This window comes from Xiphophorus maculatus, chromosome 11, assembly GCF_002775205.1.
Source record: "Xiphophorus maculatus strain JP 163 A chromosome 11, X_maculatus-5.0-male, whole genome shotgun sequence".
Lineage (NCBI taxonomy): Eukaryota > Metazoa > Chordata > Actinopteri > Cyprinodontiformes > Poeciliidae > Xiphophorus > Xiphophorus maculatus.
Window position 1 is genome coordinate 3,702,614 of NC_036453.1, and position 26,717 is coordinate 3,729,330.

The 26,717-nt window shown below is 39.7% G+C and overlaps 1 protein-coding gene across 1 annotated transcript in view; it reads right to left on the bottom strand.

Annotated features, from left to right (window-relative positions):
- The window catches only part of LOC102218980 (substance-P receptor-like), a 54,875-nt gene extending 28,502 nt beyond the window's left edge, over window positions 1–26,373 (bottom strand). Inside the window, exons 1-2 of the mRNA XM_023342558.1 lie at window positions 25,970–26,373; window positions 2,059–2,253 (exon numbers count right to left, since the gene is read on the bottom strand). Coding sequence (XP_023198326.1) covers window positions 2,059–2,253; window positions 25,970–26,373 — 599 coding nt within the window. The remainder of the gene's footprint in view (window positions 1–2,058; window positions 2,254–25,969) is intronic.
- Window positions 26,374–26,717: the final 344 nt, after the last annotated feature.

Here is a 26,717-nt window from a genome sequence, read left to right on the forward strand (position 1 = left end):
GAGAGACGACTCGTCGCCTCCAACTCTGCAGTGTGACCAAGGTCACATAGAGCTTGTGAAACATTCTTTGCGTTTGTTGAACCGTCTTTCTCAACCCTACCTCCAAATATTTCAAATTAAATCTGGCAGATAAATAAAAACCTGAGAGAGAAACAGTTTCCTTTAAGTGTTGCGGAAAAGAACTGGCACAGATTTCTCTGACCTTTGCTTTTTTTTCCCCTTCAGTCCAAAGTGTTTCAGTTTGTTTTCAAACAAATATTTTATTATATTTGTTTAGGGACAAAAGATGTTAAAACCACAACCTGGCCCTACGTGGAACAAGTCACTGCTTCTGTGGTAAATCGTGACTTACTGTGACTCGCCATATTTTTATTTTATTTATTTACTTTGGAAAGCTGGGTTTAATTTTAGAACGCACGTTCAGACCACATTATTGCTGGACATGTACAATAAATCAATGAAATATAACATGTTTGATAACATAAAGTAGGCTAAAATAGCTCACAAATCACCCCTTATGCCCCAACAACAGCTGACAAATATCAATAAATTATGTTCAAAATACTTTAAAAAAAAAACTATATCTGTTAGACTCTCTCTAAATGTGCTTTGACGCATCTCATGTACTATTTTGTCATGAGACAAAATAGTACATGTTGTCATACGAACATTATTGAAACGGCACTAAGAAAGCTTCCATGGTCCTGTTGCTTATGTTTAATAAGATCTCCACAGCAGGATTTATCCAATTAAAGGCAGCACAGAGTAAGAAAAATAAACATTTCCAACTAAATCAACAAGCGTTTTGCTACGAACCGATACAGGAAATGAGCTGCAGTGCAGAAGAGTCGGCCGTTTGACCCTGCATGACTTTCATCAGAAAAAACACAAAGCATGCCTGAGGAGCACGCTGAACTCTGGTTGGAGTTTACACATTAGCATTCAGAGCCGCTAGCCCCTTGGCAGTTCTGTCGAAATCCCTGGTAACTTAGGCAAATATAAAAATCAGGCCTGCGTACGGCTCCTTAAAGGGATGATTGAATGGGCTCTTTTTCATTCACACAATCAAAGCAGAATTGCAGAGGCGGACAGCTGGCTTTTTGAGAACTTGGAATCAATGGCACCGATAAACATGTAGCCGTTCCTTCACAAACAAACTGCATCAATCTGCCGCGCTGTGATAAACAGCTGAAGAGAGCCGTACAAATTTCTGTTTACACTAAGCTCCTCAGACGATCAGGTTTAAATGGGAAGCTGTCAGAATTATTCATATTTCAGGTTGCTAACTTAGAAAGGGGTTAAAATAAGAAACAAAAGCAGAGCAAGGTGGAACTCATCGTTTTAAGTGCTGACATGAAAAGCTGTTATTTTTTACCCCGCTGACTACCCAAGGATCAATAAAGAATAGCTTAAATGAGTCTTAGATTTTTCTCTCATTCAAAGGATGTGCTTAATTTTTCCTATTACTAGTCATTTAATCTGTAAATGTCTTTGTTCCTGTCTTCTGAGTTCCTGAGTGTAAAATAACTTCTTTCAGGAAACATTCAGCACCTTAAAAGCTGCAGAAGGAGAATTACAATTAAAATAAATGGTGTAGCCTCAGTCAGTTTCTACTTGTTTGTCGGGTTCAAACTGATTTGCTTTTTCCTTTCTCACTGCGGGGAAAAACGTAAAACAGCTGCGAGATGCCTCCGCTTATCAAGCACAAAGCGCAACACACTTCCATCCCCTCATGCTCTCCGTCGGTTCCCCCCCGAATACAAACAAGCTGGCTGTCAGCTGAAAAGTTATTAATTTTTTTTTTTTTTTTGAATCTTTGCAAGGACTGCTCTTAAGTTGCTTTTTATATTAACAGCATTTCATATTTTTACAATTTATAGACAACTACTACTCAGTGGTAGTTGTTATTGTGTCTTGTCTCTATGCTGTAACTGCGAAGTAATTTCCCTGCTGGGATGAATAAAGTACTTCTATTCTATTCTATTCTATTCTATTCTATTCTATTCTATTCTAATGCTCTCGTGAGTATCAGAAAAACTCCCACGCGGAGGAACTCACATCTTTTTGAAGTCGATCACGGTATTCTCAGGCCAGTCGATGTAGCACACCATGCGGTTGGGCAGCTGGTACGTGTTGGAGTAGTGGTACTGGGGAAAGGCCAGGAACAGAGCCAGGACCCAGATCACGCCAACCACCACCTTGGTCTCCTTGGACGACATGCGCTGCTGAAGAGGGTGGATGATGGCCATGTACCTGCGGAAGCAAAGACAAATTACAATGGCTGTTGGCATTGTAACATTTGCCCATTTACAGGTGTGACTTGTAAATGGGCAATCTTTTGCTTGGAGGAGTGGGTTTATTTGATGTTTTGCCCATTTGGAGTCACACCAACATAATGTGAGTTCCAGTCGCCACCATGGCTGCAGCTGAATAAAATTCATCCCCCTTAGCCATGTAGGTCATTTCTACAAACATCTGTGAAACAACGGGTCATTCTTAGGAACTCAGTGGATTTACTTCTGGTCCTGTGATGGAAGGAGACCTGTGCAATAAGTCTAGTTGAGAAATGTTCTCGCTGCTAAGAGAAACTTATTCAGACACTCTGAATTTCGTGGGAACAGTTCCTGTTCTGACGCAGCTGTACGTCACAAAGCCAGATCCGTAAGACCACGCAAAGTGTGTTTGATGGGGAAGTCCTTGATTAGTTATCTGATGAATAACCAAATATTCCCATAAACATGTGGGAAGCCATCACCAGGAGAGCTGAAGCTACTACAACTGAGAATGGATCCACAAATCAGACTCCACTGATTAAGAATGGGATGCCACTCAGTTCATTTGTGTGTGTGTGAAGGCAGCAAATACTTTCAGCAATGTAGTGTAATAAAGAGCAAGTTGCCTTCTGGCTAAACAACATAAAACTGTGTTTGTAAAGTGCAAACTGAAGGGACAACATCATAAAGAAATCTGCTGGTGTCCAAATGTGGTAAAAAGGTGTTTCTTTTTTATTCCCACAATATTCTCTAACAAACCTCTGAGACATCAAACATGTATTTATACACTGATCAAAAAGTATAAGTCGTATATTTTGCGGCATGCAACAGAAATACACATCACATTTGTCAGATTGCGTTTTAAAAGTCTTTATTTTCTGCTCTAGAATTATGCCCCAGTTTGTGTTGCTCCACATACAATTCTAATGAAATACATTAGTTTGTTGTTACGCCGTATTAAAATATGAAGCACTTTTAGGTGGACACAGAATGGCCCAATTTACATTTGTGCTCTCACAATCCAAGCTTTTACTTTCCAGTCATGAAACCCACTGTGGACACAACACGCTCTCCACGTTGTCATGAAAAATGTTCAAAGGCCTGAACGTCACCGCCTGCTTGAAAGCCAAACAATGTCTTCCAGAAGCACGGAGCGTCCGTCTGGCTCGCTCACCTGGGACGCAACCTTTACTCAACGTAAGACAATGTTATCTGCACAAACACATGGCTCATAGAAGACCCACTCAAAAAATGTCTTCACACAGAAAATCCCTCAGCTTTGGAATTAGAGTGCAGTGTTTAATAATGTAAAAATAAATAAATAATAATAATAATAATTATATATATATATATATATATATATATATATATATATATATATATATATATATATATATATATATATATATATATATATATATATTGTTATGTGCTTCGGCACATTGTATTTATTTGTCTATTTTTTTTTTCACTTGGATCATTTTGCATAGAAGTTAGTTGTATGATTTTTTTTGTTGTTGTTTAATATACTTTGGAGTTTTGATAATTCTTTCTTGTAATTTGGTCCGTTAATTTGTGACGCTGTTGGACCGCCTATAAATAGGCTCGGTTGCGCCAGGTAAAGGGACGCCCCTCCCAACAAACACCCAGGACGCGTTCTGACGCGGCGCGCACGTCTCCAGCCTGCCACACGGTAGTTTTGTTAGCCGTTTGTTTGGTTGATGGTTTTTTTTGCTGTGATTTTGACCTGGTGGGACCGGTTGTCCTGTTTTCGATTTTCCTTTAGCAGTAGTTTCTTTTTTCTTGTAGTCCGGTACTATCAGGGGCTTCGACGGCCCTGTATAGGGTTGGGCCCTTGCTGTACCGTTTTGTTCTTTTTGATCGGCTCATCAGGTCCAACTTTCTGTTTATACTTTGGGATTTTTGTTTTCTTTCTTTTTTTTGGGACACGGGGAACCGAGGGTTTAATTCTCTCTTTTTCTTCACAGAAAAATCATAGAAGCTCATCTTAAAGAAAAAGGTCGAGAGAGTTGAAATAAAAATTACTTTTGAATCCTCATTTTTGTCTTCGTGTCCTCAAATATGTTGTGCCCTTTGTGGACGTAAGTGTAAAATATTTCACTTTGAGGACAAAGAGCTGCACAGACGGAGTTCTGTGTTTGGAATTGAACCATCCAGTGTCTCGCTAAAGCTTCCATACCCACTAAACTTTTCACATTTTAGGACATATTTTATCAGATTTTTCATGGGAATGTCAGAATCCTTGGGTTACTAAAAATCATAAATCTGATCGTTTCTGTGATGCAGACTTAACATGGTGGACAAAGACTTGCAGGATGGCAGCATTTTCACTGGCTCTTACACAGACTGCTGTTTCAGTTAAAAATAACAACTGTTTTACAAATGTGAAATTTCATTTTCACTCTGAAGAAAATAACTTTTTTTCTCTCTCTGTAAAGGATCAAACACCGTCCTCCCTGGAGAGAAACCAGCACCAGAGTTTTCAAAAAAAAAAAGGAAAATGTATCTGGTATACAGTATAACAGACTGTAAGAATTGTCATCAAATCAGTCCCAAATGGGCCAGAGCAATCATTTCACATTTTCATATCTAATCAGACAGACAATGGGGAGCATGAATAACTGATGACTGACCTGTTACATCATTATTAGTGAGCCTCACTGAAAAGAATTTAATAGAAACCTGTGGCTTTCAGGTAGCTGATTGCTTCTGCTCTTTCTTCAAGAGACAAGAAGGAAATTATGAATGCATCGTTTATTTAAGGGAGAGAAATTTGTTCATCAAAACAGTTCAAAAACGCTGCATGATGTTTTTATAATTCTTTTTTTTTTTTTTACCAGTAATGTATTTTGATTAACAAGCATTAAAACTAGGCACCGTAATGGCACAAATCCAAAGGCTAAGTGCAGCATATTATCTTCTATATTATCTTCTTGGAACGGAGCGTCGTTTATCAGAGATGTTATATTTTTGGATGCGTTTTAACCCAAGTTTGTCAGTCAAACACCGCATTGAGCCAAGCAGGTCTAATTAAAGTCCGGAGCCCACCAAAAGCACGAATGAATCAAATGTGCGGACATTCTAATTACGTCCGTCACACGTGGAGCTGCTCGGAATCAAAAGCTTCCCGCAGTCGTCTGAAATTTGGAGAGCGCACCGTTGGCTTTACTCTGCTTTGACTTCAAACAGAGCGGGCAGCCATGTTGCTTTGCCGTTGCACAGGTGAGTCGTGTAAGCAAACTGGTGTTGTTTGAATCAAACGCACGCCTGCACTGGACAGCTCAGATCATTAACACTCCTGCTGCTACGCAATCACTTTGTTTTTGGATTTACCAAATCACAGACGTAAACATTCAGTTCCACAACGCGCCGCGTTTTACTGACGGGGCAGGAGTGTGTGTTTTCTAGGAACGTTGGGCCATTTTATGGCACAGTCAAATATCTCTGTTACCTTCAGTAGTTATAAAAAAATGCTCTATATACATAAAAGATGAATTAAAGGAAATTTGACTTTGTAATATTTAACAATTTTAAGCCTATGCTTATTCCTCTAAAGTCTGAACCAGCTAGTTTAATTGATTGTCAAGCAGAGCCTGAATCCAAAAAAGGAATAATTTGCCTCAATCAATAAACATACAAAGCTCTCATCTGAACGTACCACAGTAGCTAAAATATTACAACACAAATTCCTATCATGTTCAATTAAAGATAAAGCTCATAGAATCATTATCAAACAATAAAAAATAGCAGCATAATTGCTCTGCCGCTCTGTAAACTGGAGCAAAAATAGAGGAGGCTATTCAAATGTTAAGTTGGCTGTAAAAAATGCTGCCAACGCTCTGACAGGGATGAAATTTACACTGCGCTAACCTCTGGCATAATTTCATGCCACTGTTTATATTCTGATTTTGTCACATAATGAGAGGACACTGACAGCAAACAGATAAAGTTTAATGGCAGGCAGCACAGCCTGATGCTTTGCTGAGCACAGCAGGAGTTTGATGAGTTACTGATAACATGACTGTTTCTGCCACTCTGAACATAATAGGTTGTGCATTAAAGTGATTTAGTAAAATGATCAGCTTTTTTTTTTATAGGTTTTACTATGTAGAAACGTTGCATTGTGACTTCATATGTGCAAATCCTGCCCCCACAGGTACCTGATGGAGGGCATCGCCGACGATGACTAGCATTGGTTTTAGCTGTCAAGATGTCAACATAACTCGCTAAATCTTAAATGTACGCCTGCTATGTAAGAGACAAAGGGTCACGGTGCTTTTCAACTACGCTGCTCAAAAAAATAAAGGGAACACTTAAACAGGTGTTTAACACTTAAAGTGTTCCCTTTATTTTTTTGAGCAGTATACATAACAAGGTCGGGAAAAAGTTTTAATTAAAGAAAAAAAAGCAGCGAGGGAGAGGGATGTAGGTCAATTATGCTAGCTTGACTTTGGAAAATGTAACATGTGAATGTGCTGCAGAATTTGGTGTGTTTCGGTTCAGATAGAAAATCTGAAAAAAGGCGAACTAAGCACCAAATTTCTGACAGATCATCAGTAGAGCTGGGGTTTAAATTAACTAATCATCCACCACTGTGTTAGCTTAGCTAATAGCAGTGGTAGCTAATCTACCACAGCAATCACTTAATAATAATCGCTAAATAAGTATTAAGTCTACAAATATAGCACTTTAGTGAACTGAGTGTTCTGTTCTTTGTGTGGAACATATTTGCTTGCTTTTTGGTGTTGGTCCTGATACATTAGCAGAGTTGTTGTCAGTTGCCATAGCAATAAGTCTGCGTGTAGTGTAACTGACACAGGGAAAGAGAAAAAAGAAGGATATGAGTGGTTTTGAGTTGTTCTTCAACAGTTTTTCTGCACTATTTCCCCTTTGCTGTGGCGCACTGTACTAAATTAATAATACCTACATCTCCAAGTTACACTTAGTTAATGGAATTGTTCTACTGCGGTTATGAATGGCCTGTGAAATAATAGTGTGCTTTTGCCCCCCAGTATTGTACGCATGCGCAAAATATCCAGCTGTAAACAACATGCAACGTGTCTATCGTGGTGCTTGTGAAAAATTTATTCTCACTGTTGGAACCTCAATTCCTTAAAAAGTAGAATTCATCATTTTCTTTTTGGTTCTTGTTCCCTTTTTATAGTTTTCTAAGGCTCGAATCCAAGCTCTTGAGTTGACACTTTGTTTGGCACGGCCAATACAAAGTTTTGTTTGCCAGTTGGCACGCATCTTTGCTACATTAGTCATTGCATCTCTTGGTATTTGTGCTTGCCAAATCAAGGTTGTTTTTTTTCCCTGCTTTATTCTTCTCTCCAGCTCCGTTTCCACCCCGAGCGTCTTAGGTAATAACGTTTGTAATTTCCTCATCCATCTGCTTCCTGCCCATGAGTTCACATTTGGGTCCTCTTCACTCCTTCCTCACAGAGACTGAAGTTTGGAATAAAGCAAACAGGTGGTAGCGGACTTAAAACTGCTGCATTCTTACAATACACTGGAGAAATTTTGTCTTGGGAAAGGTAAGAATAAAATGACACGGTAAATGGACTGAACTTATATAGCTTGACCACTCCAAGCTCTTTACGCTAGAGTCACATTCAAGCCCACAAACGCTCACCCCTTCACACCCCGATACACAGATCACATAGCTGTATCATTCAAGTCAGATAGTTTTGCCTTCACATACACGTAAAATATTTATATTTTTTGGAACGCACCTTCACTACTAAAACTCCTTTTCTGCTCGTTCATTCAACCAAATTCTTCACTGCACTCTGCATCCATCCATCCATCCATCCATCCATCCATCCATCCATCCATCCATCCATCCATCCATTTTCTAACGCCCTTGTCCCTACTGGGGTCAGGAGGGGTGCTGGTGCCTGTCTCCAGCGAATGTTTTGGGCGAGAGGCAGGGTACACCCTGGACAGGTCGCCAGTTTGTCGCAGGCACTGTGCATTTTTGTTAAATTCAATTATTATATGTCCAACTTTTTTGGAGTAGTTTTTAGCTTCATCCCAGATTAAAATCTGCAAACATCCAGCATCAAGAAGTGCTCTAAGTAGATTCTGCACAGAAAAGTCAAAGTCTTCACAACTCATTTATTTTGCTCTGTTACACTTGCGCCCAATTATAAGATTAACTACTGGCAAGAATTAGTTTGAATTTTGTCATTGACATCACTTTGAGTTGTTGCACAAACATGTGGGGAAAGTAAAGTTACAGAACTAACACGTGCCAGGTTTGCATTGAAATGAATCTGTTTTTATGAAAAAATGTTTTAATATGTATTTAGACATCAGCTATATAATCATATTGGAACGTGCAATACCTTACTACCGCACTTACACCCCTTCAGCATTTCACATTTTCTCACGTTACACCATAAAATGAAAAAAAATTTATGTTAGCGGCTGACCAACACAAAGTAGTATAAGTGAAGGAGAATTATGCTTGTTTTTCAAGCATTTTTACTAATATACATGTGAAACTGCCTTTACAGGTCAACTTAAGAACTTGTCCACCTGCATGTTATTTAATCTCAGTATAAATTCAGATGTTCCACAAAATAAATGTTCAAACCCTGGTAATGACATGCCCCAAAATATGCAACAAAATATTGATACTGATTTCAAATGCGCTGTCTTATGTTGGTCTTTCAAATAAAATTCTAGCAAAATACATAAAACTTTGCAGGTGTAACATGATGAAACGTGGAAAGGCTCGAGGGGGTATGAATTTTGCAAAGCACTTTGTGTCCTTTATTAAATCTTCCCAGCGCTAAACAAATTCTCTCAGAACTTGGCATGTATACTGTTAAAACGTGTGCCATTATTGATCTTTTGGTACAAAGCTTTGCCTGGTGTTAGCTCAGTCACAGCATCTTTACATCCAAAAGCATTAAAGGAGCAGGAGCAGTATTCTCCACACATATAGTGCCATTTTGTAGCACAATCAATGTGCTACAATCTTACTTTCATTTGTTTTAAAAATGATTAATTTATATCCAACATGATTTCAGAGAAATTTAATTCCTTGAGATGGGCCTCTGTCTCTTTAAGAAACTCCTGCTCTTTTTCAACACTTTGCCTTCAGCACATCAGCACAACAACATTTCTCCATTCTGCCTTTAACGTTTTTACCGCCGTTTCACTGAGAAGTGGCTGGTATGATGAAAGGTGAGACCAAGCACCTCCGACTGGTTGCCACGGGAGATTAAAGGATTTCTCAAACATGCATGAAAGAATCAAAGCAATACTCCAGGTATGATTTTGATGAGGGAATAACATTATAACATGATGTAAAGCTAAAAAATAAAAAGAGTGGATCTTATGTAACTCTGCCACTTTAAAAGTATAAATGTCAGAATCTCTTGTGATGACAACGGGTACTCCAAGTTTTAGTTGTAAACTGCTAGCATATGAATTTCAGAGCCGTTGTGCTGATGTTTAAATCGGATGTTTGAACTCCATTCCCCCTTTTTTTCTTCCTGTACTTAAGTACAATTTTCATGTATCTTTACTTTACTTAAGTAGATTTTATCTTGGATACTTTCGACTTTTACTCCACTACATTTTACAGTAAGTGTCTGTACTTTCTACTTCACTACATTTCTACAAAACCGTCGAGTTACTCGATACATCCAAGTCGCATTGCGCTTTTTTGTTTTGATGCTTTTTTTCGGTACAATGTGAGGTTCAGGGACTTAACGTGGCACTGTAAAATCCAAGCAATAACGTGACTTACTAATTACGCGGTCTGTTGTTACCCATTGTCTATGGCAAGCCGTTTTAATATAAATTCGGTTTTGCCGCCCTTACATTCCAGATATATCTAATTGTCTTATGACTAGACAAAATGCCTATTTGATATATCTCTAATTACATTCTGACTAGTCGAAATGACGTCAGATTTACCATTGACTTGTACGGAGACTTCAATTCAAGATATCTACAATGAATTACTGACTATCTGAAATACACATTTCAGATATCTACAATGAAATAATGACTAGTCGTAAAGTAAATTCAAGATATCTCGATTTTAGTTTTGACTAGTCCTAATTCTAACTAAAGATGTCTCGAATGGCAACATAATTCAAGATATCTTAAATGTATTTTTGGATAGGAGAAATGTAGTTTTGACTAGTGAAAACTAAATTATAGATATTTTAAAAGCAAATAATGACTAAATGGAACTAAACTAAAGATATCTTGAATTGTAATTTTGACTAGTCAAAATTCCTTTTACGATATCTCTAAGTGAATTAGAGATATCTTCAATTACACAGCTTTTCTATTTAAGATATCTTAAATTAACATTTTGACTAGTCAGAATGACATTACTGATATCTTGAATATGTATTCTGTATAGTCAAAACGTCCCTGACTTACGTGGCAATTTAAAAGTTTAATAAAACAATGAAAAATAGAAAAAAAACAAAGATGCAGACAGTTGTGGTTTCTGACATCGGGCGATATGGGCAACCGCCCAGGGCGTTATCTTTCTAAGGATGGCAGGTGACCTCTGCAGATTGTGGCACAGAGATGGAAACAAAGCAGAATGAAGAAGAGTTTGAATTTATAGTGATATTGGTTAAATTCATTTCAGCTCTAAGTATTTAATATCTAGGTGTTTTTATGGGAATGTGGATCTTTCAGATCATTTTGAGAAGAAATTTTGATAGGTACACTTAATTTTATTGTGTCATGTAGTGCAGGGCGCTGGTCTTGGTCTTGACTTGGTCTCGAGTTTGGTGGTCTTGACTACAACACTGCTATGTGGCTCCTTGGTTGCATGTTCTCCCCCACCCTCCTTCTTTCCACCCCCTTTCTGTTGGATTTCTTTCAAAATAAAGTTCATGCTATGTTAGGATAGGAGACAAGATGTTTCTATCCCTGAAATTATGATGCAGAGAATCACACATCTAAGTATAAACTATGTTACAGAGTAAATACAATAAAAACACAATTTATCTGTGGCATTGTTCATTAAAATGGCACATTTCTGATGTATTAAAAATAAATACAATAGGTACACTTAATGATATTGTATTAGCAATCAGGTGATGCATTCAGCAAGTACTTTTACTTTTAATACTTAAGTATTTTTAAAAGCCAGTACTTTTTTACTTTTACTCAAGTACAAATATTAATGTGGTACTTTTGTACTAGAGTACATTTTTGTCTGCGTATTTGTACTTTTGCTTAAGTACATTGTTTGAGTACTTTCTCCACCACTGACTTTCAGTGTGCTTCTGGCCAAGAGCTGCTGTTGGATTTTCTCATCGCCTCCAACCAAAAGCTGATCTATGCTCCCGCAGCGTAATTCAACGTGAACAGGTCATCTAATAAAGTGAAGTAAGTCTGATGCAGCAAAGAGACACTTCATGTTTGTAGATCTGCTGGCAGCAGCCTATTGTTTTGATCTTTTGATTCCTCGCGTTAGAAAGGTCTCCAATGAGCCTCCTGCTCCAAACATGTGTCTGTGTTCAATAGCTGATTCCGCTCAGTGGGGGGGATTGCTCCTTACCAGATGTAAGCAGCATAGTGGGGCTGTCAGGGTTTGTGGGTGACATGCACCTCCAATTACCCACAAATAGCATCCAAACCGCCGCAGCAATGCAGCGGTTCGATATATAAACTCCGTGAGGCTGCTTCACCGTTTTTCCCTAGATGTCAACGATTGAGAATGTAGAAGCAGAAGTGATAGCTAGGACTGCTTGCCTTCGAGGTTGCAGGCTATTTTTTTTCTTCTTCTTCTTTCAAATTGCATTTGATGCTAAGCTGGGGTAATTTAATCAGGAATTTGTTTCCTCTGGTTTATTGTTCTCACAAGGGTTTGCTGTTGTTGTTTTGCAGAAGGTTAGGCGAAATTATCATCAACATTTGGAAGGAGATAGGCCATGTGGAAGTGCAAATGATCAGTGTGTGTGTGTGTGCATGTGTGAGGTGTTTGAGCTGGGTGACAGATTGTAGTAGGGATTCTGTTCCTAAAGTCGCCTTAATAACCCGCAAACCCTCCTGTGCAAAACTTTCTGTTTTCATATTGTGAATGAAAAGATAGTGGAAGTGGATCCAAAGTCCCTGTGCAGATAGAAATACATTCTATGTGTGTGTTTGTGTGACCAGCATGCCCACCTCACACGCTCATCTCAGGTCAGATTAATCCAGAGGTACACCAATGCTTGTGGCAAAAATAACAAATAAATAAAATCATTGTGATATTATCAAAAATTCCACACAATATGCAAAGTGACTCACATCAACTGTGTTTCCGTTGACTGCATAATTGCGCAATTTGATATTTCGAAGATAAACTTGCTAAATGGAAACAGAGATTTTGAAAAAACTCGTTTTTTGATAAAAAAGTTTTGGCGCTAAGCTGAGTTGAGTTTGTTTGTTTTTTTTTTTTGGGGGGGGGGGGGGGGGGGGGAGCGTCTACAAATTGGTTTATTTTGCAAAACTGCGATGGAAACACCTGTTGCGTCACACAATCAGCAGCCAAATGTCGCCACTGGCACAAACCACGAAATAGAAAACAGGGAATTAGTTGGAGGACGATATTTTTCAATTACTTACCGCGTGGACAAACGTATTTGTGTGTGTGACAAACATGGAATTTAACATTCACATCACTGAGGGAAACGTCAGAGCGAGGGCCGTTTGAAACAGCACTGCTGCGGTTCTGTTGGCGTGCCAACAGATTTTCATTACCAGCATTTTGCAGGTAAACCGGTTGCAGCCATCAGCTCCTCTTCTCTGTGTTTGTGCCTGTCTGCCATTGCTTGTTCCACCAGATCCAGTCCCAACTAATTTAGTCTCTCCATGCTCCACCGCACATTAAGAGAGATGCGCTGTGATGTGAAGGAGCTTCATTATAAAGACAAAGCTGTGTCATTTCAGGATGTGCTTCTCGTTACAGTTCAGCATATGGTTCGAAGCAGTATGCTGAACACCTTTAGTGCTGACTAATTTTTTTCTAATTCTCCCTTCTTACTTTTGAGCATCTGCTTAGGTTACATCTTATTCAACTGCATGATATTGTTTTTCATAGATCTGGAATTCTACATAGCACAATGTCCAGGTTTAGTTTTGCATCTGAAATGATCCAACCCCCCCACTGTGGATAAAACCTGCAGGGGGAAAAAAAACAAACCCTGCTTCATAAACTATTATTGAACTGGGTTTTGAATATTGTAAGATGTACATTTTTAGTGTTTTTGTTCTGATTGTTGTTTTTTCTCATGTATCTGCAGAAGACGTCTGCCAACTTCCAGCGAAACGTGCTTCCTGAGAGAGCGGAGAGCAGAATTTGCTGACTTACAGCTAGAAATGAGCTGAAGCCGAGGAAAGAGCTGAGCACGGTGATTAATGATCGCAGCAACGAGAAGTCGGTTGTAATTGTCATCTACTTTTCACTTTATAATCTGACACAGTAGCTATGTTTCCATTACACCGCAAATCCGTGTCTATATTCTGAAAATGTCGAGAAAATACAATTTCACAAATGCAGTGTTTCCATTATGCAAGAAATTCAGTTAGAATCACACGAGAATAAGCATGTTTACATTGGAAGTCCTTAAAAATCATGGAAACAACAAACATCTTTGAAGCCGGGAGTAATGCAGCACACAGAGCTTCAAATAAAATGGGTCCTTCATTTTTTTTTTTTAGATGAAAAAGAACATTTTTCTCTCTCTCTGAGTTGCAAAGAAACAAATGTAAGAATGAGGATCAATATAGGCCGAAAGAAATGACCCGTATTCTATCAATATAAAGCCTCAGCTTCAGTGAAAATGGTGGGCTCACGATGTAGCTTCACATAAAAAAACTGAACTCTTACAAAGGGTGTACTAAACGGCAGTGGCACTTCTAAAGGAGGACAAACAAAGAAAAACATAACATTAACATCCTTTCCTTAACTTTGTTCACGGAAGATAATTCAGCTTTGACATTAATTTCCGAACACTTGGATCCTCTGCTTAGGTGGCCACATAGTCATCTTTTTCACCAGGTCTCGGCACACAAAAATGTCCTTCTCTTCCGTTTTTCTAAGAGCGCCACGGTACATACAACATACAGGTTTTTTTTCTAACTCCTGAAATCTTTTGACCTCTCTGTAAAACAGCACCACATGCTGGCAAAAACAAACATTACAACCAGTTGGTGAATAAAGCAAAACAGGGTTTATGAAACACATTTCTGACATGTACCCATTTTTTCACCTGGTTACATCTACATGAAATATATTGATGATTCAGCCAATCAGAGGGGATATCTGTGCTGGAAAGACAAGCCCCGCCTGCTGGGGAGTGGCTACGTCTGTGTGTTGTGTTTAGGGGAAATTGTAGTCGGTGATTTTACAGAAGAGCGATGAAGTTGAATAACACAACTTTTTATGACCTGTGTGATTCTGTGAGAGCTCTGAACCCCCCACACCCCAAAAAACAACAACGTCCTCCTACCACGTCTTCTTTGTGGTTTTCGCCAGTAGTAACATCCAACTGTTGGTCACATGATCCACTCACGTGATATAGCATATAAACTTTTTATCAAAAAACTTGAGTTTTTTTCAAAATTGACGTGTTTATATCAAGAAAACACATTTCGACAAAATGCAATGTTTGGGAAAATCCTAAACTCTCCGTTAAAAATGTTAGAAAGTGCGCATTGGTCGAAGGGCTTTTTCATGACGACTGATGACTCAAAGCATTATCTTCATCAGCACACTGCATGCAAATTAGCTCTGATGTTTCTTGTTATTGATGCCGGCTGAAGCGATGAGCCAGTTCGCTTTCATTCGAGAAGCTTTGAGAGAGCTGCACGCCGACTTTCATGTCCGAGCTTAATTGAATGTCAAACTCGATGCGCGTAAATGTGTCAAACCGTAACTGCATGACTACAAAGAAAAGGAAAAGCTTTATTCAGCACTTGGTGGGGAAAAAAAAAACTTGAAAGAGTGAAGAAGTTCTCCTGCCCCGATTTTCAAATCAAAGAGAACTTGGAAGGAGGTGAATTTATGAACCTGTTCTCATTTTTACCGTCGTCATGCCTCCTTTTACAGTCATGGCGTAATCTCATTGTAGTCGGGAGGGAAGGAGGGAAAACATTTCCTTCTTCCTTTTCATTCTCTGGGTATAGATCATGGAGAAGTCGAAGGATGAGACCAGATTAGCGTCTTCTGATCGCCCCTCTGGGAGCAGTGGGGAGGAAAAGAAGAAGTGGAAATGAGAATAAAAGCAGCTTGCCATGAACCATCCCTTCCGCGCCGCGCAGTGTCTTCGTCAGACCTGCCTGATTTCTAAAGTTAAGCTATCAATGTTTCATCTGCTGGAAGGTTCTCTCACAAGTAGTGGCTCAGAGGTCAGAGAGCTATGCAAGCGCGCGCAGAGCTGTCAGGTTTTAATCCCCGTGGTGAATGGATTATTCTATGAGCAGCCTTATGAAGCTATGACATTCAGCACGGTGCAGGGACCAGAGAGAGTAGACAAAGGAACGACGCCTGACGTACACACACCTTACTCCTGGCCAGCCTCTTCTACACTCCGTGTTTATGTTTCGAACGAAACTGAGGCCAAGGTGAAATCGTGGAGGCTCTGTCTGCTGTCCCATCTGTCAACAGAAGTATGCTGTTGTTATTAAAGATAGATTTATTTTCGGTGCGGCTATGAGTTAGCATTTGGTCTGAGTCAAATTGAAATTGAGTGTCGCAGGTAGAGGGTGACTGCAAACAATAAGTGAACACAGGGAACTAATATTTTAACGTTAACAGCTGCTCAGAGTCATCGACGAAGCTCAACTCCCAAAACCCCTTTAATTGATTTCGTGTCCGACTCGCCTCCATTGAGCCGTTCCTCCATGTTATTCCTGGAGGATTCTTTTAGAAAACAAGCCTATTTTCAAATTTGCACAACTTGCAAGCTTTTTGTCAGACCATGAGTGTTATTAGTTTGATTTAGCCTAACGTAACGTAATCTAATTCATCTGATAACCAAAATCTAAACTAATGTAATCTAATTAATATGATCTAATCTAATTAATCTAATCTAATGTACTCTAATCTGCGGGCGAATTCAGATTAACTTAATAGCTAGACTGTCTGTCATGTGACCTGGCTGGATGTTCAAAGGCTCACAGTTCTCCCCAGGAGGGACGGGATTTACAAATGTTTGAAGTAATCCGAATGTTGTGAACTTCTTCCTCATAAAAAAATAATAATAAAATGAACCGTTAAAAGATTGGCTCACTTAAATGTATGTATTGATTTTTTCTTTCTAAACCAGCCTGGCCTGGAGTCATTTATTTCATCACTTAAAAGAAAGATTGGGTAAGACTTTGATCAGAATTAGCATTTAAGGTGAGATGACATGTTTTTTTTTCTGGGAAATATAAGTTGCTTTACCGTTTACTCAACAGAAAAGTGTATTTAGACTCTGCTGGCTCTCATTGGCTCAAACGGATAGTTTTGTCTTTTTCGATTGTCACCCAATCAATCATTGTCCAATGAGTGCCAAGAACCCACCTGAAGCCTCTTGGTACCTATCCAAACATCTCAGTGTTTGGATATTAAACCAGCACTACATATACTCTGCCCCGCCCGTCCCTTGCGCCTGTTCTCTGTCTCATTCAGTAGAGACAGAGAGGAGGAAAGCCAGGCGCATCGCTGCAAGGGGAGCAGCTGAAACTCAATTTTATTATGTTCAAAGCGCGGCATTTCTGAAGCAAGTGAATAAATATTTGAATACTAACTTTTATAATGTTAAACGTGAACTATTTGTGCAGCGCCACGCCGAAGCAATTTTTGTTTCCTGATTTGAACAGTTTGTTCCAACCTGTCTGCGCACTGCTGCACACAGTAAGGTCGGTGAAGACATTTCACTCCCCAACCCCCAAATTCTCCTTTTTCCCGATTTTATTGTCGTGAATTCTAACTTTTCTGTTCTATCCATATTTATTAATCCCAAAAGAGTTATAATAGGGTGAATGAAAATAAGCCGACAAATCAAGAGTTTCACATTTAACTTTCAAAAAAATTGATGTTTTTACAAAGTATTTAAAAGTATATACTTGTTTTTTTTTTTAAAAAAAACAACTAAGACATTATGTTCTAAAACAAAGAATCTTTTCTCTTTAGAAAATTTTCTCTTTAGAAATGCTCTAGAGTTTCACTCAACAGTCAAATGTCTTACAAAGAAGCAAGCAAACAATAAAAGCCTGTGCACACACTTTCATAACGATCAGGATCACAAACGTTTCTGCTGAAGAGCGTGGCTGTCACTCTGTTTGTGTTTAGCTGTCACATTTCGGCGGCGCTTAACCAAAATGAAAACTTCTTTTTTTTCTTCCTAAATGAGTATCTGATTCTGCACACACAGCAACAAACCTTCAATAAACTCTTGCCTTGCTTCTGCTGATTTAATTAAATATTCAAGACTTAGCAGGCGTGAGTGGCTAGCTAGCTGCTTCTTCGTGTTTCTAATGTGACTCTGCAGTGCAACTAGCAATATCCTTATGCATCGTGCAAACTTGTGCTAACAAAAGGTACAGAAAATAATTTAACACAAATTGCACTAATCTTTACTTCTTTTTTTTTTGGTGTTTTACTGAGTTTCTGTTTTGGTTTTTGGTTGGGTTTTTTTTGCCATGGCTCAACCCTATCCAGGTAAAAACAGGTACGGGAGCTCCAGTGGACAAAATACTCAAATATTATATTAAGCCTTGCAACTTAAAAAAAAAAAAAAAAAGATGTCGCTGAAGGTCATACGTACTTGAACTTGCTTTTGCTAAACAACATATCTTTCACTATCAAGAAATATGGATATGAGTCATTTTACATCACAAAGAGCTGAGCTCACTGAAAAAGTTTCAGGGCTCTTTAATTCCTGACACAGCTGTTCAGACGCTGGTTTAAGTCCTGATCTTCTGAAAGAAAATCCCAAAGCCTTTGACCCCAATCAATTCTAGATGAAACTGCACAGGCTTCTAATGGCCTATCCATATTTATTATGGCCAACAGAGGCAGACATATTCATTGTCTTAATGAGTGACCCCTGATCTTTTGGTAATGGTTTTGTAGAAAATAAATATTTGTCGTCTAACAAAATGCACTAATGACTCAGTAACAGCAATAAACTGAGTATTGCGCAGCTCTATCTTTCAACTAATCAAGAAAATGCTACGGTTTCAAAACTATCCATAACTGAACGAACTACAGAAACTATTTAATTCAGTAGATCTCTGCATAAAAGCTGACAATTTAAAATATACATAACTAGCAAGCATTTTTTCTTAATGATTTCTTTTATTCTTGAAAGCTTTCTACAAAATCATTTAGCGCTAAATTACACATTTGTACAGATATAACTAAAATAAGATTAACTAATAGATTATGACCTTTATTTACAAGCATCATACAACCACCGTACTATGACAAGCGTTCTTCACTTCGGCAAAGCCGTATTAGTTATTTACCACGATAAACTTCTCAGGAGGCTTGAACTGCCGTCAGTTTACTGGAGATGTTAACATCACAGGAAGCAAGGAAGCTGGAGGTGGTGACAGCCGACCCGTCTGGGTCAGACTGGCATATGAGACACCTGAGCCACGCTGGCCCTGATTCCCAAATGCTAAAAATAGAAGAGATTAAAATAAAATCCATCTATTTTCTATTCCCGGCCTGCGGTCTGGGTGACAGGGGTCGGACCCCATCCACGCTGCCATCAGGCGGGATGGCACATCCTGGACGGCTTGTCAGCATGACACGGGACAACAAAAACAACCACATGCAGGTAGTGACTATAAGCACAGATCACTCTATCAATACAACCAGCAAACTGATCAGGGGTGGGCTGGCCATCGGGAGGTCAGGGAGGTTTCCCGACGGGTGGACGGGTGCTTCCTGGTTAACAGTGTCTGTTACTATCAAACTGACCTCAAGTGTTAGGACTGCTCTTGCAAGAGAGCGTGGAGCAGTAGTCAACGGATCTCATGCACTTTGTATTTGTATTTATTTGCCTAAGAGGGACAGCGTACATTAAAGAACATTTTGAGCAGCACGAATGCAAGCAGCCGAGGCTGATTTCCATCGTTTGACCTGTTGCCAGACGGATGACCTATCGCTAATAAAGTAGAAAAAAAAAAGGAGAGAAGACAGACAAAGGAAGAAAGCAAATCCAAAAAAAATCATATAAAGAAATTGAATAAAGACAACATTTCAAACTAGCTGTCAGATCCCATAAATAAACTTCACATACACAATATCACAGTTTTATATCATAACCCATAAAACACTTACACACAGACACACACACAGTATACATAATCCTAATCAGATCTGAGTAGGTAGTGTGTGTACCCACAAAAAAACCTGCGGCACGATATCTTACACTGACCTCTGCATGTACAAAAATGAACGTTTCATGACTTCTGACCTGGCGTGAAAATGTCCGGCAGCAACAATGACGAACTACAAAGCACCAAAGCTCAGTGAAACACACTGACATATCACTCTATTCAGTGTTATTTAACTCAACAAGCACTGAACCAAACGAATTCAGAAGTGCAGAACAAATTGAAATGCGAAACGACAAGCTCATCTGAGTTTGTTCAAGCAGCCTTTATGCTAGTAAAGGCTAGTTTTTTTCCCCCCAGCCTTTATGCTAGGAAAAAAAAACGGATCGGAATGAGACGAGTCCGACGGATGTCCTTTGGCCTCATACAATAACGTAAAACACATCAAAAGTGACAAAGAAACATTAATCAGATGAAAATAGTAAATTTCGTCCATTTTTGTCACATGATGTATCAAGCAAAGTGGCCACTTCTTTCCTAAAAAAGAAGTAAAAAGATGGGAGATCATTTATCTGAGGAACTTGCTTGTCCATATGAGAAGCTGCAAATTACAACCAGGATTGAAGGTGTCAGTTTTAGAACAGGTGAAAGTTTTTCGATCAGCGCCCTCTCAGTCTATGTTGACAATAAACTTCTCCTACTTTTGACATCTCTTCGATTTTCCAGCTTATAATAGACTTGAGTCTCGATGGTTCCTACACATCCTAAACAGTGTCCGTCCATTGGAGGTTTCAGATCAGAAAATGATCATATAAAACACATCAAAGCTGGTTTTGGAATGACTGAAATGCTTAAAAACAGGCGTGTTAAGGAATTCATTCGTTAATTGAGTACATGTCTGTTTCTATGAACTCCATTTCTTAGCTACTTCGGAAAATCAGAGTGCTCCAGACATCCAGCTAGACCTATTCCAGGACCGATGCTGTAGCTGGAAACAAAGCTTGTGTTTTCTGGGCACCACAGAACCTTGTGTTAGAGGGGCTGAATATTTTTGGCTTGTATGTAGCCTGCATGGTGCCCAGGAATGCTGCTGGCCAGATGATAAAATCCTTGTACAGTGTTTTACTGAAGGACCGACTGAACTATGGGAAACAGATCTGGAGCTCCCCATCCTGGCAGCAGCAGAGCGGCAAACTGTCAGCACTTTGTACAGACTGCAGAGTCTTGGCTGAGCTGAGCAGCTTTTATTCCAAAAACGACCTTCAGTTGCTGCAAACAGTTTGAGTAAATATGATAGTATAGTGTAATTTGCGCATACCTAGCGCAACATGGATGTATTTAGGATGTATTTCTCCTACTCTAACCAACCTGTTGAATCAAGAGCTTTCTTTAAACAAAAGGCATTTGAACAATCCCTCCTTATTGCTCCCAACTGACTCATTCAGATGATTATTGATCAGACGTTTGACTTGGATGACGTATGAACTGATTTGTTTGATATTTAAAGTACGCACAGAAGAAACTCATCAGCAATTCAAACTAACGCTTCAAGAGCAGCAATCAGAGGCGATTGTCCGCAGGACTTAAATTAATCACAGAAGAAGAGCAGCCTCCACACGGCGCTGAGCACATTGACGGATCCAAACTCTCAAACAGAATCCATCGGCTCACTGTCTGCATTCTTTCACTGCGGCTCACTGGAGCCTAAACCACGAAATATGTACAGAGAGAGACAGCCACACATTTAGATGGACTGTTTGATTTGACTAACCCTGGCCCCTTCATATCAGGTCCTTCTGTGAGTATTAAGAAGAGAAAACCTCCTAAGTGATCCACAAATCTCTTATTTAAAAGGGATGTTTTATGCAAAATTCATATTTTTCATGATAATATAATTCCATTTGGGTTTCTGCTGCTTCTAAAAACAGGCCAAGCACTTAAAACAACAACAACAAAAAAACACCCAGCTGGTTTTTGACAAGAAGTTCATCTTCTTTTGGTGTCGTTTCAAAAAGTTCCCAAGCAGAACTCCAGCATGTTTGGTCAGCTGCTTTTTCCGCTGTACCTGCTGTACAATGGCTGCTGGAAAGGGCAAGTGTTTTGCCGTTGACTTATCTAGAAACCACCTGCTGCATTCTAGCATGTTGCGCAGGTGGCTCTACTTTTTCTTTTCAAAGATGAATGGTTGTATAATTGGGCATCTGTTTGCAGCCGTTTTCACAAGAGGGTGTAAATGTTAAGAAAGATTTTGTGCATAAAATGTAATGAACATATTTTGTTAAGCCCACAGTTATCCTAACCTGTTCAAAGAAGCATAATAGGCCACCTTTAATGCCATGATGAAGCAGACACTCTTTTTTTATTACCAGATAAATATGTATTCCATTTTTGTTCAAATAAATTGCAATTGAAATAATAAGTTTGTTGTCATTTTAAAAAGGAGAAAAATGAATGGGGTATGAGTACTTTTGCGAGGCACTGTAAAACTGTCAATCCCGTCAAGCTAACAAGCTTAGCAGTGGAAAGGTCCTCCCAGGCGTTTTGCACAGCTGAATGGTTGCCACGGGAGATTCAGGTATTTCTCAAACACGAAGGAAAAAAAAAATCAAGGCGACACTCCAGGTTTGTTTTTTTATGAGGGAATAACATCATAACATGATGTACAGCTCAAAACAGTAAATTTTACGTAATACTGCCCCTTTAAAATGAAGTGCTTCCTTTTTACATAAAGACGTCAGCACACAATTATACAATAAAAAGGTTAAAAATAAAAATAAATCAATCCACTTTGCACATTGGGCTGTAATGTCAGTTACCAAGCCTCTCTCTGGACTCAACATGTGTGGTCCAGCATTATTTTCCTTCTCTTACTATTGCTGGAAACTTGCCTAAGGTCAAGCTGGCCGCCTGGAAGCATGCGCAACTATTTTCATGCCTCCACCCGGTTCAAGTCCAGACTCTGGCTGAGTTGCTGCATGACTCTGGGACTTTGAGCCAATGCCTCCCTTCCAGAAATAGATTCCCTCAGCCTGATGGTGTCCGAGAAGACGGCACAGCACTGGCGCAAAGGTCAGTCGCTGCTTTTCTCCACAGATGCTGTAGTAAAAAATATTCAAGCGTTTGTTTCACAGGTTTGCAGATTTCTCCTACCCAGACGGCGAGTCGCCATGGCACTTCCTGGTACGTTCTCCGCAGGGTGGCAGGTGAACGCCGTCTGTTTGGCCCATTTGATCGGACGAGTTCCGCGCCAATGGCTGATGTTTCTGTAAGGTTCTACCGTCCCCAGGAGACAAACTACAAACTGCTAAACTACACGAATTACAGTAAGTCTCTCAGAGCCTGAAGCAGCAAAGCAGCCCCAGACCTTCACTCCATATGATGTTCTTTCTTTAAAATGTTGTGTTTATTTTATTCTCATCATTATCATCATCCTTCGCTTTTTTAAATTGAATTTGTTTGCCATAAAACTCAGAGTATCTAAGTATATTACATGGTGTACATTGGAAAGCAGTGGGTAATTATTCTGCTGCTGTATGTCTGGTTGTTATATACAGTTGTCATTATTACCAGTATTATTATTATGGGTCTGTAAATTTTCTTGTCCTGGAATGAGAGTCAGTTTGTTTTTCTGAAATATTAATTATTTGTTGTTGTTTTTTTAGTACAGTAACTTCAACAGGCATATAAACGCCCCGTGTTTTGAATTACAAATTTCTGATCATTAATGAGTCGGTGGGTGATATATTTCATTAAACTGAGATGAGGAGCAGGATAAAACAAGTGTTCCCACCCACTTCTTTTCAAACAGCAAATAACAAATAGCTCATTTGTTATTGGTCATCTATGCACGTTTTTTTCTCCTGTCCTACTCGCTGCTTCTTTACGTTGTTCTTAAAAAATGGTTTGACATAAATGAAATAAAAATTGCTTTACACCAGATGTAAGAGAAACGTTCATTTTCATCTCATCCAGTTTTTTTCCCCTAAAAGTCTTGAAGATCATGAAGATGTTTTTGTTTAGTGTGACACGTGCCAAGTATAGTTTCTGGTCGCCAATGTTTCTCTTTAACGTTGAAACTCCTAAGTGAATGTGGTTCTGCTCAGTCTCTTTGTTGCTGTGGAGCCATGACCTCTGACCTTATTTGAGACAAGTGAGGCCCGCAGTTGGATTTTGGCTACCCAGCCACTCCTAAGACAGTCCACCACTTTTTATTGTTTTCATGTTCCTGAGTCCTGAGTCCAACAAGATTTTTCCCACCATTTTCCCCGCCTTAAGCATCCCATTTTTCATCGCTCGGTATTTGAACGAGTGGCCGACGCGGACTGAGTGGCTTTGCTCACTTCCTCCGCTGCCATTGTTAAAACTACAGGAAGACTACGATCCTAAAACAGCGCAAGAAAATCAACATCATCCTCCACAACTTCTCCTTCTGTCCGATGCTTTCCCGGGTTGGAATTCTACCGGAGGAATCCATCTGAATGGGAGAAATCCCAGACAAAAACACTGAAGGGAGATGAGAATCAAATGTAATTGCGTAGAAAAGCAATGGCCGGCAAGATTTCTTTAATATATTCACTGATGGATGATTTATTTGTTCTGTTATCTTTTCTATTTAATTTTTTTATTTTATAGTAGTCACTTCCTTGAGAAAAAAAAATCAACATTATCAAAGTAATTTACAGAACATGCTCATTTCATTCAGTAATCCATCTTGTCATCGTCTATTCTCTTTTAGAGTCACGCTCTGATTTTTTCTCTCTACGCCTCACAACCCTCTCCCTCACCGCAGCCACCACCCGTCATGAGCCTGAATGCATCTCAGGTGGGTTATTTCGTCACAGCCAGCACATTGACGTCAGCGCTCGGCTCCGCTGCTGAGCTGTGAATTGTGCCGAGCGTGAAGCACCACAGGCACGACTGCGGCGGCGGCGGGGATGACAAAACCGCGTCTCACCAGGTAGCCTGGACGAGTTCTGTCTGTTCGGCATGAAAACTGTCACAAGCGGGAGGGGACGGTGGGAAAGCTTAAGCTCACACAAGTCAAGAAGTCGTTGATATATAATCTTGAAGCTCAAAAGCAGTGGGAGAGACAACTGGAAGTGATGGCTTCCCAGTGGATCAACGTGTTTCATGTCTTTGTTTTGACCTGCATGACCTTTTATTACGTCTTAGCTGCAGAGCTGTGATGTAATCAGATTCATAGTATTGCCTGAGAAGTATAGCAGCAAGGAAAGAGCTGAGAGGGGTCAGGAACTATGGCGGTTAATGGGAGGAATGACCAGTTTGAATGAAAACCTGTTCCCTATTTACCCTTTGTTTTCCCAAGTTGTTTTTGCCTGTTTACCTTCTACTAGCTTGAGTCGAGCTAATTTGTCTGTGAGTGTAACACACCTGGTTGGGGCTCATAGAAGGTGGCCTTTAGAAAAGTTTGAAGCATAGAAACCGACCGATTATACAGGCTGCCAGATTTTGTGAACACACTTGTGCATTTTTATAGTCAGAAACTTTCAATGAAACTGAACTCAAAACAGCGCTGTTTGATGTAAGGACAAAAAACGTTGACCATAAGCCATGAAAAAAAAAAAAATTCTGTGACAGAGAAGAAGGCGATGATTTGATAAACTAAACCTAAAGATGCACAACTTTCATACATATGGTCAGAAGGAGTATACTATATATAATAGTAATGTAAGCTTGTGGAACAGCTTTAAAGTGAAATTAAAATGATGTCCAACACAAGTCTTAATAAAAAATAAATATGAAAAAGGTTTTCATAGCGAGGTCAGACTTATTCAGTTCAACCGTTTTGCACAAAGGTTTTCCAGCCTAATATGCAAACCCAGTTCTTGGCTGGACCTTGTTTTTAAAAACACACACACGCACCTCCACACTGAAATACTGTAATGATGCTATTTGTTTTTTTGGTTTGGGCTGCGTATTGTTTTATGTGTGCGACCTCGTATATGTGTTTACAGATTATAACTTTGTAGCTTTTATAAATATTGAAGGATTCAATAAGTGTACGCTTTACCTCACTTCTTTTCAAACTTCTAAATTTGACGAATAACTGATGTCTTCATCCCGTGTGTTTTATATATTTATATTTAATTTTATTTACATGTTGGAGACAATCAGACCATCCAAAACGTCTCTAACTGCTCGACTCTTCTCGAGTTTTTTCTCTTTTTTCCCCTTTGAGTTGATTAAGCTGTTCCGCAGGCTGTACAGAAAACATTTTTACAACATTCCTCTGCTGTTTTAGGGCTTTTTAATACACATTGATACTTTTAGGAGCCTTAAACACACCAGCCTACTGTAAAGTGACCTGCTTTATGGGGTTTGTGCGCCATTAGCCGCAGCCTTACCTGTCCAGGGCGATGGCAGTCATCGAGTAGATGCTGGCGAACACAGCCGCGATGGGGAAGAAGTTGTGGAAGCGGCAGTAGATCAGTCCGAAGTACCACTCGTTGTGCACGGCGTAGACGAAGTTGATCACCGTGTTGAAGACGGACATGGAGACTTCGGCGAACGCCAGGTTGAGGAGGAAATAGTTGGTGACGGTCCTCATGCGTTTGTGCGCCATGATGATCCAGATCACGGTCACGTTGCCCACCACCGACACCACGACTATGCAGCTGTACGCGATCGCCCACAGGACGATCTTCCACACCGGCTGCACGAACTGGTTCCAGTACGCGGTTCCGTTGTTGTTGCTGTTGGAGTCGACTGTCCCGTTTGGCATCTCTTTGGTGTTGAATAAAGGATCCATACTTGATGTTTAGAGCGCAAGAATCGCGTCACCACAACAGCCTACAACAGAAGGAAGTCCACTTTCAGAACAAACGCACAAACACACACACACACACAAAAAAACAGTAGTGGAGAGTTTCCCGCCACGTGCACTTTCCAATTAAACACAACATTACACAGCCAGTCCGCATAAAATCCCACTATAATGAACTGACTACAATTGCAGGAGATAGTAGTTTCTGAAGAGAAATCTCTCCACTCTGCGCCGCGCGTAAAAACAAAGACGCGACTTTTACGCGCAGTGCCAGGAGCAGAAAGAGCGCGCGCTCTCTTAACTCTGTAGCGCGTCAGAGAAAGCTCTGC